General features: G+C 33.8%; 2 protein-coding genes across 2 annotated transcripts; both read right to left on the minus strand.

Annotated features, from left to right (window-relative positions):
* Window positions 1-1,504: 1,504 nt before the first annotated feature.
* Window positions 1,505-8,923, minus strand: LOC117335163 (solute carrier family 22 member 8-like). The gene is made up of 10 exons (XM_033895121.1): window positions 8,732-8,923; window positions 7,176-7,399; window positions 6,150-6,380; window positions 5,178-5,380; window positions 4,223-4,555; window positions 3,882-4,016; window positions 3,349-3,434; window positions 2,831-2,951; window positions 2,211-2,283; window positions 1,505-1,752 (listed from the first exon to the last, which is right to left on the minus strand). The coding sequence occupies exons 1-10, from the start codon at window positions 8,865-8,867 to the stop codon at window positions 1,567-1,569; spliced, it is 1,728 nt and encodes a 575-aa protein (XP_033751012.1). The 5' UTR covers window positions 8,868-8,923; the 3' UTR covers window positions 1,505-1,566.
* A 2,906-nt stretch (window positions 8,924-11,829) lies between these two features.
* LOC117333904 (solute carrier family 22 member 15-like) lies at window positions 11,830-14,853 on the minus strand. Its single transcript, XM_033893322.1, has 6 exons — window positions 14,555-14,853; window positions 14,192-14,326; window positions 13,760-13,845; window positions 13,147-13,267; window positions 12,500-12,572; window positions 11,830-12,072 (listed from the first exon to the last, which is right to left on the minus strand). The coding sequence occupies exons 1-6, from the start codon at window positions 14,851-14,853 to the stop codon at window positions 11,887-11,889; spliced, it is 900 nt and encodes a 299-aa protein (XP_033749213.1). The 3' UTR covers window positions 11,830-11,886.
* Between the last annotated feature and the right edge of the window lie 454 nt (window positions 14,854-15,307).

The following is a 15,307-nucleotide window of genomic DNA, read 5'->3' on the forward strand; positions in this document are numbered from 1 at the left end:
ACTATTCATATTATAGAATTTGCTTTAGTATATACATGTGAAGGAGAAATAATGAGAGCAGAGAAAGGGGGAGGTGGTGGTGGTGGCGCTGGGGGTTGGGGGCTAGCACCAGTAAAATATACATAAATTATATATACATAATTTAAAGCTACATATAACTTGTATCTGTTCAAGTTAACTATCAAGGATATGAGAAGATTAGGATATTATGGTAGTGTAATTATAAGTTAAGTCAAATGGCTAGCTCAAGTAAACCCATGTATTTGTCCCATTGTCTGTCATTTTTTTTCAGATTGAGTCTGACCTTTTCTTCTTGATAGATATTTCCGTGTTTGGTAATTATCCCTGATTGTATGAACCAGAGCTCCTAAAAGAAGAGAATTATGAAGACATCTGCTTCTATATATATATTGTTTAAAAAGTAAAATTATTTCATTATCAACTCTAGCATTTGCACAATTTGGTTTTAGTATTCCAAATATGTAAGAGGTTCTATTCAAAGAGAATGGAATAGTTACTGTGAATAAGTGTTTCTCTTTCTTTAAAACATAGTATACATAAAGGTGTTGGAACAATATTTGCTTTAAAAAGCATACTCTTTGTTGTTAATATAAAATGATCCAAACGAAACTGAAACCATATTAATTTTGTGTTTTTAGTTAACTGGAACGGTAATGAAAATATTTTTTCCTGTGTTTTGTTATCAAATTCTGCTACAACATGTCCCCACTTTAATCATCCTGTTGGAACTATTTCATTTTTAATTAAAATATTATACATATCCTTTACCCCTTTTGAATTTAAAAATAATATTTCAATATTTGTGGGTATGTATGGGAATAACACTCTGTGAATTGGAGCAGTGCTTTTCTCAATGAATTGTCTAATAGATGTCAACAAGCCATGATATAGAAGAAAGTTAGCATTCAATTGTAAGAATTTTGTTATTCCGAATGGTTCCGAATGCGGATAGATAGTCATATGCATTCGGGGTAATTGTATATCAGAAGTGATTTTGTTGTGAATGTTATATAACTGTTATTTCTTTAATTGTAAATAAAATTCATGTTTACTTGTTAAAACATCAGTGCTTGCATACAATGTATGAAAATAAGTCCTGTTGTACAACAGCTTAACTTAGAATAACAATACCACGTAAAACGGATATCTTATACATTCTCAAAATGAATTTATCACTCCTTAGGCTTTTAATGTTCTGTATAAGGTTGATTTTTCAGGGTTTTTTTCTTCCAAACGACAGCATCTATACTTGACATGAATCTCCGATGTAACTGCTTGGATACAGTAGTGTGTTTTACACCTAGATGATGATATCGACCATAACACTTACACAAAGACTTCATTAGCTCAAAATCTTTCAAATTTCCTCTGTTGATCTACGAAAAGTAGTTCTGGTAGGTGTTTTAAAAGCTTAGTATATGATGTATATAAAAATACATGTATAATGAACTTTGATTTAAGAATAAACAACTGAACCGAAATAAAATGTGGAACAGGAATCTGATTTAATGAGTTTATAAATCGGTACACAGACATATCAGTTGTTTATGAAGCCACGACTTTCTTTGGTTTCTGTCTGCTTCCTGTGTTAGCTTTGTACCACAGCTTCAACTCCGATATAGTTGTTGGTAGTTCATGACCAGAGGTTTCCGGCAAGAATGATGTCAGATAGGCTGTTATGAGACACATGACAGAAAAGACAGCTCCTGGTAACCAGATTACGACGCCAGCCTGTGATAAATAAAGCCCACATATAACTGTTCATCTACTGTACAGTATACACACTATACTTACTTTACATATATACATGTAGTACAAGGACATCCAATATTACGTTATCGGAGAAACCAATCCTTCCATTTAAATATCAAAAAAATATAGATAGACAAAATTACGAAGTTTTAGCTTGTTTAACTTCATTTCAACCCACTCCAATATTATCATACGACTATGATTTCCGATTAAACAAGTTGGTAAATGTGATATTCTATTTCAGCGGAAGTTAAGATGCGTTTGGAGCATACATTTTTGATTCTACATCTTTATAAATGACTGTTGCTAAAACGTTGCGATTGGTTATCCCTATTCAGTTTCCTTAGAACAAAACGGAACTAGATTAACGAGGTTTTAGGAAGTCAAATGGAAATAGTTCGTTAATATCTACGAACACTAGAGAGAGTTGCCCTTACCACAGACGCTGCAAATGGAGCAAGCATTCCTCCCATCCGAGAGCACGTGGACGCCAGCCCAAGTCCAGCGCTCCTATATAATATAAACATTTACAATGTTCAGATTACTTTGATATTTTAAAATATTTCCATTAGCAAAGCTATGTTTGTCAATTATCTTTCGAGATTAAGATATTTTAAAATTGTTTGTCAACGCAAAAAAGAAGTAATAAAGATTACCACAAAGCACAATATGGTTTGATTTCAACTGATTATATGCATATACGACTTGATAAATCGTTTTGAGGAAGAATTCGGGTCACTCTTTAACATTTATTTCTAAGGGTATTTTGCAGTATATGATATGTATGCATGTGTTTGCGTGTGTCATTTGCCATCATTTTGTTCTCAGGACAGGGTCAGTACATGCATACACATTAAAGAAAAATAAAACGTTGAAGGTAGACCTATTACTTACTAGATTGTTGTTTTATATATCTAGAATATATAAAGCTTTTTACGTACATTTACTTATTTACATATGTGGCGTGATCAACAACGTCTATTGTTTTAGGCCTAGTCTCTCAAATTAAGGTTTTGCCCTGCTCTATGCCATATCTCTAATTTTAAGGTCGCATTACCTTAAGTTGGTCGGGTATAACTCCGGTGTATACAGGAATATGGTACTAAATGAAGCCGTGATCGCATACTTTCCAAAGAAATTGAATACGAGAGAAACTGTTCCTAACTCAGTAATGTCATCTGAAATATAACAGATAATTAAGCTTCTTCTGAAATAACAGAGAATACCGACATTATAACGAAACCGTAATTCTAACTCAAAATTGTCAGAACAAAGGCAATATACAAACACAATTTATAGATTTGCATGGAGAGCATTGTGAAAATGGAAAGAGATAGAGGTGTTTACAGTTTAGGTAGAATTCCACAAAAAACAGCACACGCGTGTTTTGTATTTTGACTGAAGCAATTACGGTATTCGAAAATACCCTTTTTATTTACCTAATTTGCAATGGCCCCAGTAAAATGTATTAAAATATTCCAGAAGTACTTCCAACAGCACATCAAGTTTAACAAACAAAGTGAAACATTATATATTGTCACGTACATGATGATGGTTATCAACCTACATACTTACCTTTGTAGACTAAACACACGGTGGATACTGCTAGAGATATACCGGCGATGGTGTGGAATATTATACAACTTTTCCGCCGTCCATATCTGACATAAAAAATGGTATAAGATGTATCTACAAGCTACACAACTTCGCTTTATAAAAGTATCTTATTAAACACACTTGGCTTGCGAATTTACAAGGTACATTTAGTAAATGTACCATTATATGGATAATACATATAATAAGATATTGGGTTTTTTTCAGACACATATTCTAATCAAATATTTTATGCTCCACATAAGCAAACAATACATTACTATGAATTAGACCAATGTAGATAGATACGCATTTTTAACGCAAGTTTAAAGAAATAAATCTATAGGACATTAAAATATTCAAACTTGAAATGATTCATATTCTAGATAAAAAAACAAAACAAAACCTCAGCTACATGTATTTCTAACGTATTCATTTGTAAAGACACAGCTCTAAGGTCTGAACTGAAATCCGAATCAGGATAAATTACAGAGGCTCCACTGTCAACGACTTACGTTTTGATAGAATACCACTGGGAGACAGCGGCAGGATACTCCACCAGGGCCATCAGGAAGTAGTTGATGTAACGATCGCCAGAGAGGGACGTGGAACCAAGGTATAAAGCATAATACACAAGACTGTTTGTTGTCCTGAAAAAAAGCTTTTCTGGTTGAAATATTTTCAACTACTAGATCAAATATTTACAATGTACATTTGACCATATATACAATAGATACAATTTCGGGTCTAATTTCAGTCTGATCTCACTTGGCATGTCATCACTCACACATCGATATATATATATATATATATTTTTATGAGTTCGAGGTTGAGTTAAATGAAGTTATGTACTTACCATGTATACCAAATAATGAGAGAGTTAAGAAGAATCCGCTTGTGTTTGAATATAGTTAATGCGTTGTATTTTTCTGGCTTTTTATCACCCTGAACTTTTGTGTCATCTTTGGAATTTTCCACCATGCTTGTCTCCGGCGTTGATGCAGTTTCTGCCGGAGGGTTACCGTTAGACTTTGTCAAAAATGTCTCCATTTCCCGAGCCTTGGCAGAGGCGGCTTTGATAACGGAATCAAAGTCTTTGCCATTCATTCGTGCAGCCATCCTGATGATCTTTTCAGCTCTTTCCTTCTTGCCATTTGCGAGAAGCCATCTTAGCGATTCTTCAAGGAACCTTGATATCAGAGAACACAACGGATGTTCCTCGTCGAGGTAAAACTTTGCATGTAGTTACGTAATAGAAGAGTCACAAATACAAAATAATTTGCACCTCAGTGGTCGTGGACACAAGGTTTTTAAAAACAAAATGTTACAAAATAAATCCAAAGATCAATAACCGAATACAGGTTACTAGATAGTAGGTAATATTTATGGGGGATTTAATTTCGCTGTATTCGCAGTAAATAGTTATAGCGTTACAATAAATACCAAGCAAAATTTCAGGTATACAAACAAATGCATAAGAGTGCTGACCGAAGAATGTTTACTTGGCATGGTTGCGCAAGAACATCAATAGACGCGAACAAGTTTCAACTGAACCATCTGATTTTCGTATATAATTCTGGTGTTATTTGAACACTTATCATTTTATCGCAATGCATGTATGAATTTATATAACAAAATTTCAAAATTCAATTGAAAACAACAATTTCGATCGTACAACACAAGGGTTGAAGTTCTATAATGTTAATTACAATCAATTACAACAAAAATGACAATATCTTGTATGATAAATCAGTGTTAAAATATTGAAACACTTTACATTCTACATGATATTAAAACTATCCATACATTACCAATATTCAAGCAGACTATATGCTGATCCAACAGCGAATGCAATTTGCATAGAACGCCATGACAGATCCCGGAAGATGTAGGCTACAGGTGCGACGAGAATACATCCGGTGGTCCAACATACTAAGTCAGCGATTTCCCACAAATATCTGGAATTCACCGGCAGTGATTCCAGTGCTGTGACTGCCACGGTTAAACCAGTTCCCTAAAACGAGAAATGTGCAAACTATTATTAAGAGACGTAGATTTGTTTTGTATTGTTTCATGAGCAATTAGCGCAATAAGGTAATTCGATGTTCACGAATGAAGGACCACTGATGGATACTTTTATAGCGCTATCACACTGAAATGCCACACATGGAAATAAGTGACGCTCAAGCCGTAAATTTGATACTAGTAACCTGCAAAACTATCCTTAATACAAATAATGAGGCTGAAGGTAAGGCATTGAACGCAGGATTGTCATCTGGGATCCAAATAAATGAAAATTTCCATTGAATTTGTGACATTTTTAACTGACAATTATTTATTTTTTGTCTTTTACTTGCTATGGTCATACTTGAACAGAACATTAATGTTGTCATTTATGGAAACTATTTGTGTTCTTTGATAATCAGGATTTAATTATGTCATCACAATTCTTTCTGAGCAAAGACAATATCGCTGCTAGAATACTAATCTATGAACATAAATATTGAAATTGCGTGTATGTACTGTATATACTATCGTTAAGCTAACACCACTGTACAGTTTATAGAAGATATGTATCAATCATGAAGTACGACAACGTCCAACTGAATATTAAGGTAGCCCTTTCATTACAGGAAATTCTATATTATGAAATGTGATGCAAAATTTTGAGATGTTATCTACTTAATTGTTATAATACGTGAGTCTTGGGTATAGTTACATTTGCATATAATGACCTTAAGTAATATTTTGATATCAAAAGCTGTTCTAAATGCCATAATTACCGATTGTAAAGATCCCATAAAAAACCTTAAGATGATGAAGACTGCAGAATTCGGAGACCATGCAGTACTAAGCGTCGTTGCAAACATGGCGATATGGCAGAATACATGGACAGGCTTACGTCCATACATGTCTGCCAAAGATGAAAATATGACTGCTCCTATTCCCTGTCCAAGAATCACCAGAGTTTGTGCTAATTCTGCCGCTTCCCCTCCGCCACAAAACAAGTTCCACTTAAAGAAAACACACAAGACAAAAGTTAAATATTCAATAATTCTGCATACTATTTATGTACCCACTTATCACAATACACAGGTATAAGATGTTTAGTTAAGTATAATAATATGGGACAAGATGTTGAGTTTAGTATGCTAATGGGGGACAAGATGTTCAGACAAGTATGCTAATGGGGACAAAATGTTCTGGTAAGTATGCTAATGAGGGACAAAATGTTCAGGTAAGTATGCTAATGGGAGATAAGATGTTCAGGTAAGTATGTTAATGAGTGACAAGATATTCAGGTAAGTATGTTAATGAGGATAAGAATATCGATTGACCTGTGATATACTAAAAAAAGGGAACTTATTCATACACCGCCCTATATTACATATTCATAAAGGTAACGCATATGAAACATATATTTCGCGATATTTACCCTCTGATGTAAATCATTTAAGTTCAATACGTTGCATGTAGCAAATGTTTCCGGTTTAGTCGGGATACTCCAATCGGCAAACTATGGAAGATTTTTAACCTTTATAGCTTCACACAACAACAAAAAATTAAACATTCTGTCACGTGTTTCATGTAAATGTAAACGGATATTGTCTAAGATATGATATAACGTGATGTTACTATCAAAAACATGTAATTCATAACTACACTTACAGAAATGTTTCTTATATAAATCCAAATCTGCTCTATTTACTTACTATTAACTAGTGCTAGTCGTGTCTCCATTTCAAAACCAAAAATTTATGTTGGAATTTTCATTTGATTTTTATTAATGAAGTATGAATATCATTTACCTCCGTTACTATGGAGGCGTCATGATGCACGTCATACGAATATCCCGATACACAATCTGTACTTGTAATGAGTGTAGAGTTGGAGTCTGTTTCATTACTGTACACATCTATGGAGCATTTGTTGTAGACAAAACTGTACGTTGTATTCCTATTGTCGTATTCATCCTGATGAGGAAAAATATCTCCTATTGTTGTTTGATTGCACTCAAATGGTGGTCGATAGGCTGCAATTCAAAAGTGCACTCCATTATGTCTATACACGTGAACACGAATACATGTATCATGTATACATGTATAAAAATAAAAAAAAAGGGTCTGATAAAAATCTGCATGGGGATCGAAGAGATATCTTTACCTCACCTTACCAATGCCACCGAAATCTAACCAGGTGATGTAATATTTAGGTGTGAATATGAACTAAATCTGCCAGTGGCTCATATCTTGTGAACAATTTTTACATGGACGCAGAAAGTGATCAATATACAGTGTATAACAAGTAGAAGAGTGTGTCCGAGTCCTGACGCCTAGCGATCCCAGATTTCATGAAGGGTGTTACTATTCGTGATATTTATCCAAGCATCTAAGCCATTTTAATATGCCTTTCTCTTGATTTCACATTGTTTATGGTAAATCTGAGATATCATCAACATATTTTATTAACATTTCTAATTTTGCGATCCGCCAATGTTATAATATAACATTTAAACTACACCGGTTTAAAGGGAACCGGATTAGCGTTAATTTATAATTAGTATAATTGTACAGTATATGAAATATAAGTATTTATTGCTTTAATTACATTCTGTACTATTATTTTCGGATTCGTAGGACATGATGAAAAAAAAACAAAAAAAACCCGGCTACTTGGTAAGCACAAATACAAACAAACCGAAGACAGCATTAAGAGTCAAATTTTATTTATTTTAAAGGACTATACAAAAGACATACAAACCATTCAAAGCAAATTATTTGAGAGTTAGGTAAAGTAGAGCCAAAATTAATCAAACTGCATCATATAGCTGTTGCATCCTTCTAGGACTGCTTTTGTGGTATTAAGGACCCGAAGTGATGTAGGAGGCGACCGAAAACTCAGCATAAGTCAAAGGAAATGTCATATTCTGAATGCAGAAGTCCCATGATTCTATCAGATTTAAATAATTGTCATAATAAGGAATTCCCGAAGCACTGGTACACGTGTATATTTTGAACCGTTCACCATTAAAATGACTTAAAACGTGTCCGACAGGTTATGATATACACTGCGGACTAGACAATCCACCAATAATGTCTTACACCTGTAATCTCATCGACAAAAGACTCACAAGGTACTAGCCCCACCATTAAAACAATTTAGAGCTAGATACGATAACGATAGAATGGATATAACTGCATCGTACAGCTGTTTTATCCTTCTAGGACTCGTCAGGGATGATGAGAACCTAAATCGATCACAGAAAGCGACCAAGCTCGAAGTAGGTCAAATGATAACAAAAGCCATAATTTAAATACATTTCATAATTTTTCAATATTGGGTTCAATTGAAGCAAATTTCTTACCTATAAATACAATGCAAAGAAGATGAAAAGCTACTGGGATAACTGCAACTAGACAAAGGAACATTTGTCCTCGCTGATACCGTCCCCATGTTCCTAGGGATTTCCAAATCTCGTCAACATCAAGGGGGCCATCCATAGCTATAATATAGTCAAGTCGACCTTCCAGATGCCCAGAGGTTTGATGAAACGAATATGAATGATACTTTTGAGAAGTATCACGTGATTTGATGGGTATGATTTTGAATGAATTAAGGTTAGATATGAATACCCAATTTACCTAATACGTAATTCTGATACAATATTACTTCCATATAAATAATGCTTCACTGAATGGTACTATTGCTGAACGTGACGTTACATTTGATCTGTGGAATTATCATAACAGTTTAGCCTCAGAGGTTGTGTTTGGCGGCATTAATATATACTATATATTACTACAAAAATAACAATATCCAGACAATGACCATATATGGTGGCAATCATTTTTGTAATAAAATCTTAATTAACGTATATAGTTGTGTTTAATTCTATTCACTCATGATTAAGGAGAAACTATTTCGCAATATACAGCATATGAATGTAGGCTTCATTACCGCCTCTTCATCATCTTTCTGGTTCTCGTCCATTTATAGGCTAGCGTTAAAGGGACATCACGGTAAAAACGTTGTAATTTTCATTGAATATACGTGTTTTGTTCCTTTCCAGTTATGTTTCTGTGCTGTCCAAATGTTTACAGTCAATCCCTATGTCCAGCTTGACCACTCGATTTAGTTGGGAATCCCCCTCTAAATTTAGCGCGGAAATTATTTTTAAATCATCACGTGACTGTTTTGAAATCGCGGCAACACAAACACTCGATAGTTTACAAGGCGAAATATTCCATCTGGGATAACGATATTATACAGTGGTTTAAATGTTAAATAACACGTTCTGTATATATTCCGGCACACATATTTATGTGTAAATAAGTGTAAACACTGTACATATACAAAATGTAGTATAGTGACAGTAGCGATGTTCTGGTACAGACTGTATAAATATTACTGAGTTTATGTAACTATTACCGAGTTTGTGTATTACCGAGATTGTCATGACCTACTATCCAGCAATCAAGCAGAATACGAGCAGCGTCCGTATTACTGCTGTTTTCATGTTTGAACTGTTACAATCTATTGTACTGCTTCCCAAGTTTAATTCTAGGATTATGTTTCATCCATTTTCCCATTATTCTCTTCATTGCGGAAGCTGTTATCGTTTTCAACCGCAGTCGATTCACATTGGAAGCCATTTTTGTTTTCTGGTTTTTTAGTGTGTTGTGCGCAAGCGTGTTATCGTATATGTCACAAAATTTGCATATTCAGACTATTGATCAACGAATTGTGATAACCTTTTTATAATTAATAATTGATGTTTTTTATGTACATATATCATCAAATTCGAATGGTTACTGTTCATAAGGATATTTGTTTTAAAGATATACCCAATAATATGAAAAAATACAAAATAAAAATTGGTTTACCGTGATGTCCCTTTAAATGATATCAAACATGTTTTCAATATTTTCGCAAGCTTAAGCTATTAAATGAATGCCAAATTAATAATCAAATATGTAATATAATTGTATAAAGCATGTAAGCGATGATCGAAAGACCAAAGTTGTAATGTTATTTGTAACCGTTACAGGGAATTTGTATTAAATATGTATGTACTAAGGTATATCACTCTCTCAGTGTACATGTATATGGCAGACTAGTTTTATTGTACTTATGCTTAACTGCAACTGAATGACAGTATTGGTTATTCTGTAAGAATCAATAAAGAGCTGACCCGGTCTAAAATCTTACTAGATTTCATGTAATGTATTACAGCTAACAGACAGTCAGAATCATTCGGACTAGAACGTTCCTCTGCTCAGTACGCATACATCTGTACTTTTGTTTTGAATAATAGGAATCAGTCTAGACGATGATAATGCACAATGCTACAAACATATTAAATACAAGTTATATGTAACTATGTCCTTCTATGTTATAATTTGCAATACACAATAAAACACCAACATTTTATTTGATTAACATCTCGCTGAATTCTTAACACAATTAATTAACATCAATAGCATTCAAATCTAGCATCAGCGTATATTATTTGTGAAATGCTTTTGCCTGAAACAATGTAGGTCCACAATTACTCTTCCGTTGTCAGAGATTCGGTATGAAAACAACTGAATCTTTGAATTTTGAATTGTTAGATGACAGCATTGTGACTTTTATGACTCTTCGAGTATATAAGGTAGGTGTCACTTTTGGTATATTGAAATTTAATAATGGAGTGTTCGATCATTTACCGGGACCGTTCGAGTTTCTCATGGCTGTGCCTGTCTTTTGTATATTTGGTTATGTTATTAGACAAGAACACGTCTGACCCCATTTGCTCTGAATAGCATGTGACGGACCAACATTATGTAGTTTAATAAGGCATCTACCATGGACTACTTTTGAAGAGACCTAATAATGACCCTTGTCCTGTTTCATCAACGTTCCTTAACTTAATGAAATTTTCCACGTGAAAGAATTACATAGTTAAATTACAATTCCTTGATAAAGATACCCTACTCTAAAACCAATCATGCTTTCCTATGCAAACTAAACCGGGCGCGCTAGAGTATTAACAGGGCAAATAAACAATGTTATGCTCTACTATTTTCACGACTTCGATTAGCAAAATTCTGTTTTGTTTTATAAGACGTAATTGCTATATAAAATTAAGTGTTAGAACATGGTTTTGGTACATTATATATAAGAAGTTGATCTGTTGTGAATGTTATATAACTTGATGTTTTTTCGCTAATTGGGAATAAACGTTTCATAAACATTATTTTTACTTTTTAAATATGCATACAATGTATGACAATAAGTCCTATCAACTTCACTTCACCTCTCTTTATCTTTTCAATCATAGTTTTATACTCTCACGTAAAACAGATTCTTAATATTTTCTCAAAAGTAAATGAACACTTTGTGATCATTTATAATATGTATGATTTAGGTTACTTTTTCTGTTTTGTTCAATAGAACAAACAACTGCATCAAAATAACACATAAAATAGGAATTCGTTTTAATGGTTTTATGACTGGTTACACAGAAATATCAGTAGTTTATGAAGCCACGACTTTCTTTGGTTTCTGTCTGCTTCCTGTATTAGCTTTGTACCACAGCTTCAACTCCGATATAGTTGTTGGTAGTTCATGATCTGCTGTTTCCGGCAGGAGCGATGTCAGATAGGCTGCTATGAGACACATGACAGAAAAGACAGCTCCTGGTAACCAGATTACGACGCCAGCCTGTGATAAATAAAGGTGACATACAAGTCTGCAATAAATCTACAGTGTACATACATACACGGACATTCAATATGTTATTTTTTCAGAAGAAAGTTTTAGTTTTAATTACTAAACCTTATGGAAAGACTCAATTATTATATTTTATATAATATATAAATTCATTTTAATCGATACGATAATTATCATACAACTATGATATTTTATTAAACAAGTTGGTAAATCTGATATTTCAGCGGAAGTTAATATGCTGTTAGAGAATACATTTGGGATTTCATAATTTTACAAATTACTGTAGCTAAAACCATGCGATCGGTTAGCCCTATTCAATTTCTTTAGAACAAAAGTAAACTAAATTAACGAGGCTCCAGGAAGTAAAATGAGTTATTTAACATCTTCATGTACCAACACTTGAGAGGCTTGACCTTACCACAGACGCTGCAAATGGAGCAAGCATTCCTCCCATCCGAGAACACATGGACGCCAGTCCTAGTCCAGCGCTCCTATGTATCATAAATATTTACAATATTTATATTTCAAACTAGTATACAAAAATACATCAATGTTGGGAGTAATATTTGTCATCAGTTTATCTTTCGACATTAAGATATATCCAATATGTTTTGTCGACACAGTGTTTTGATTTCAACCGATAATAAACAACCTGATAAGTTATTTGTGAGAAGAATCTAGCTTCAGGTCCATCTTTAACATTTACCTCTAAGAACTTTTTTGAGTAGATCTGTATTTGTGTGTGTTTGTTTGTGCAGCAATTTTCAAACGGATTTTATGTCATTGGTCATCATTCATGTTGTCAGGACGGGATCGGTATATATAAATTAACACTTATACTAATAATAAAAAAACAAAAACAAAACAAAAACAACAACAAAAAAACATCACCCCCCCCCCCCAAAAAACAAAACAAGAATATCATAAGGTTTTATATTAATAAATACAGTATGTACATATTTCATTTACATATGTGGCGTAATAAAAAGCGTCTATAATTTTAGGGTCAATACCTCAAATTAAGATTGTGATCTGCTCTTTGTTGTATCTCTAAGTCGATATTACCTTAAGTTGGTGGGGTATAGCTCCGATGTATACAGGAATATGGTACAAAATGAAGCCGTGATCGCATACTTTCCAATAAAGTTGAATACGAGAGAAACTGTTCCTAACTCAGTAATGTCATCTGAAATACATAGACAATAAAACTTGTTCTGAAATAATAGAGAATACCGATATAATAACCAAACTGTAAAAACTAAAAATCGTTCAGATAAAAGCAACATACATGTACGAACGAAAAATATAGATTTGCATGGAGACCATTGGAAATAACAAGACCAGGTGTTCCAAAAGAAACGTCATATGATTCATCGACGACACCACGAAATGACATACTGTACGGATAATTGAAGTAATGAAGGCACATATTATAAGAAATCGGCGAGAAAGTGTTAAGATACAATTCCGCATACACTTACATGTGTATTGTATTGTAACTGAATCAAATACAGTATTTAGGAAAGTCCTTTTTTTATCTTGCTGAAAATGACCTCAGTGAAATGTATTATCATATTACAGAATAGCATACTTCCAACAATATATGGAGATGAACAAACAGAGTCTAGTATTATATATTGTCACGTACAGGATGAAGGTTATCAACTTATATACGTACCTTTGTATAGTAAACACACTGTGGATACTGCTAGAGATATACCGGCGATGGTGTGGAATATTAGACAACTTTTCCTTCTTCCATATCTGAAATGCAAAGTAATGCTACGTACATATTCAGCTTTTATTTCACATTAATTTTGATTCTTTCTACAGGTACATATCTATAATTAACATTATCTAACTGGTTTTCTAATCACATGGATTTATTAAAGATTACACTCAACAGTTCCTAAATGTAAAATGGATAAAAAAGTAACTACATTTATTTCTGACATCAATTATAATAACTGATCATTGTTTTTAAAGGGACAATGATTAATTTAAAAAAAAGAAGCTATGATCAAAATGATCTATTTCCAAATCTACAGCTTTAGGGCAGCTGAAATGCAAATCAGCTCAAATTATAGAGGTTCCGCTGTTAAAGACTTACGTTTTGATGGAATACCACATGCAGATGGCGGCAGGATATTCCACCAGGGCCATCATTAAGAAGTTGATGTAACGATCGCCAGAGATGGACGCGGAACCAAGATATAAAGCATAATACACAAGACTGTTTGTTATCCTGAAAAAAAGGTTTCTGGCTGTGGTAATATCATAAACTACTAAACTAAGTTTTTACATTGTACATTTCATACATATTTCGAAAACAATAATTGCTTTTGACCACATATAGATAAGATTTCGTGTCTAGGACCGAATGCTATATACATATTCAGTCCGAGCTCACATAGCATGACAATATCTATTCTGTAGTAGGAGTTATATGTGGTAATGGATGAAACATACTCACCATGTATACCAAATAATGAGAGAGTTAAGAAGAATCCGCTTGTGCTTGAATATAGTCAATGCGTTGTATTTTTCTGGCTTTTTATCACCCTGAACTTTTGTGCCATCTTTGGAATTTTCCACCATGCTTGTCTCCGGCGTTGATGCTGTTTCTGCCGGAGGGTTACCGTTAGACTTTGTCAGAAATGTCTCCATTTCCCGAGCCTTGACAGAGGCGGCACTGATAACGGAATCAAAGTCTTTGCCATTCATTCGTGCAGCCATCCTAATGATCTTTCTCAGCTTTTTCCTTCTTGCCATTTGCGAGAAGCCATCTTAGCGATTCTTCAAGGAACCTGGATATCAGAAAACACTTTAAATGACGTTAGGAATGATATAAGAAAGGAACCTCGTCGAAGTAAAGCTTTGCATGTAGATACATAATGAAAGCATCACAAATACAAACTAATTTGCATCACAGTGGTCGTGGACACAGGGGTTTTAAAACATGATTTACAATATAAACCTGATCAATAACCGAATACAGGTTACTGGATTGTGGGTAATATTCGCGGGAGATTTCATTAAATATCATTAAATATAGCGAGAAAATGAATACCAACGAATTGTTTTGATATGCAAACAAATGCATAGAAATGTTTACAGAAGAATGATTACAAGGCGTAGTTGAGCAAAAATTGATAGACGTGAACTAGGTCCGACTGAAACATCCGGGGAATTTGAGCTTCCATTAAATTGCTGCGCGATATATATC

This window comes from Pecten maximus, chromosome 9 (assembly GCF_902652985.1).
Source record: "Pecten maximus chromosome 9, xPecMax1.1, whole genome shotgun sequence".
In the NCBI taxonomy this organism is placed as follows: Eukaryota; Metazoa; Mollusca; class Bivalvia; order Pectinida; family Pectinidae; genus Pecten; species Pecten maximus.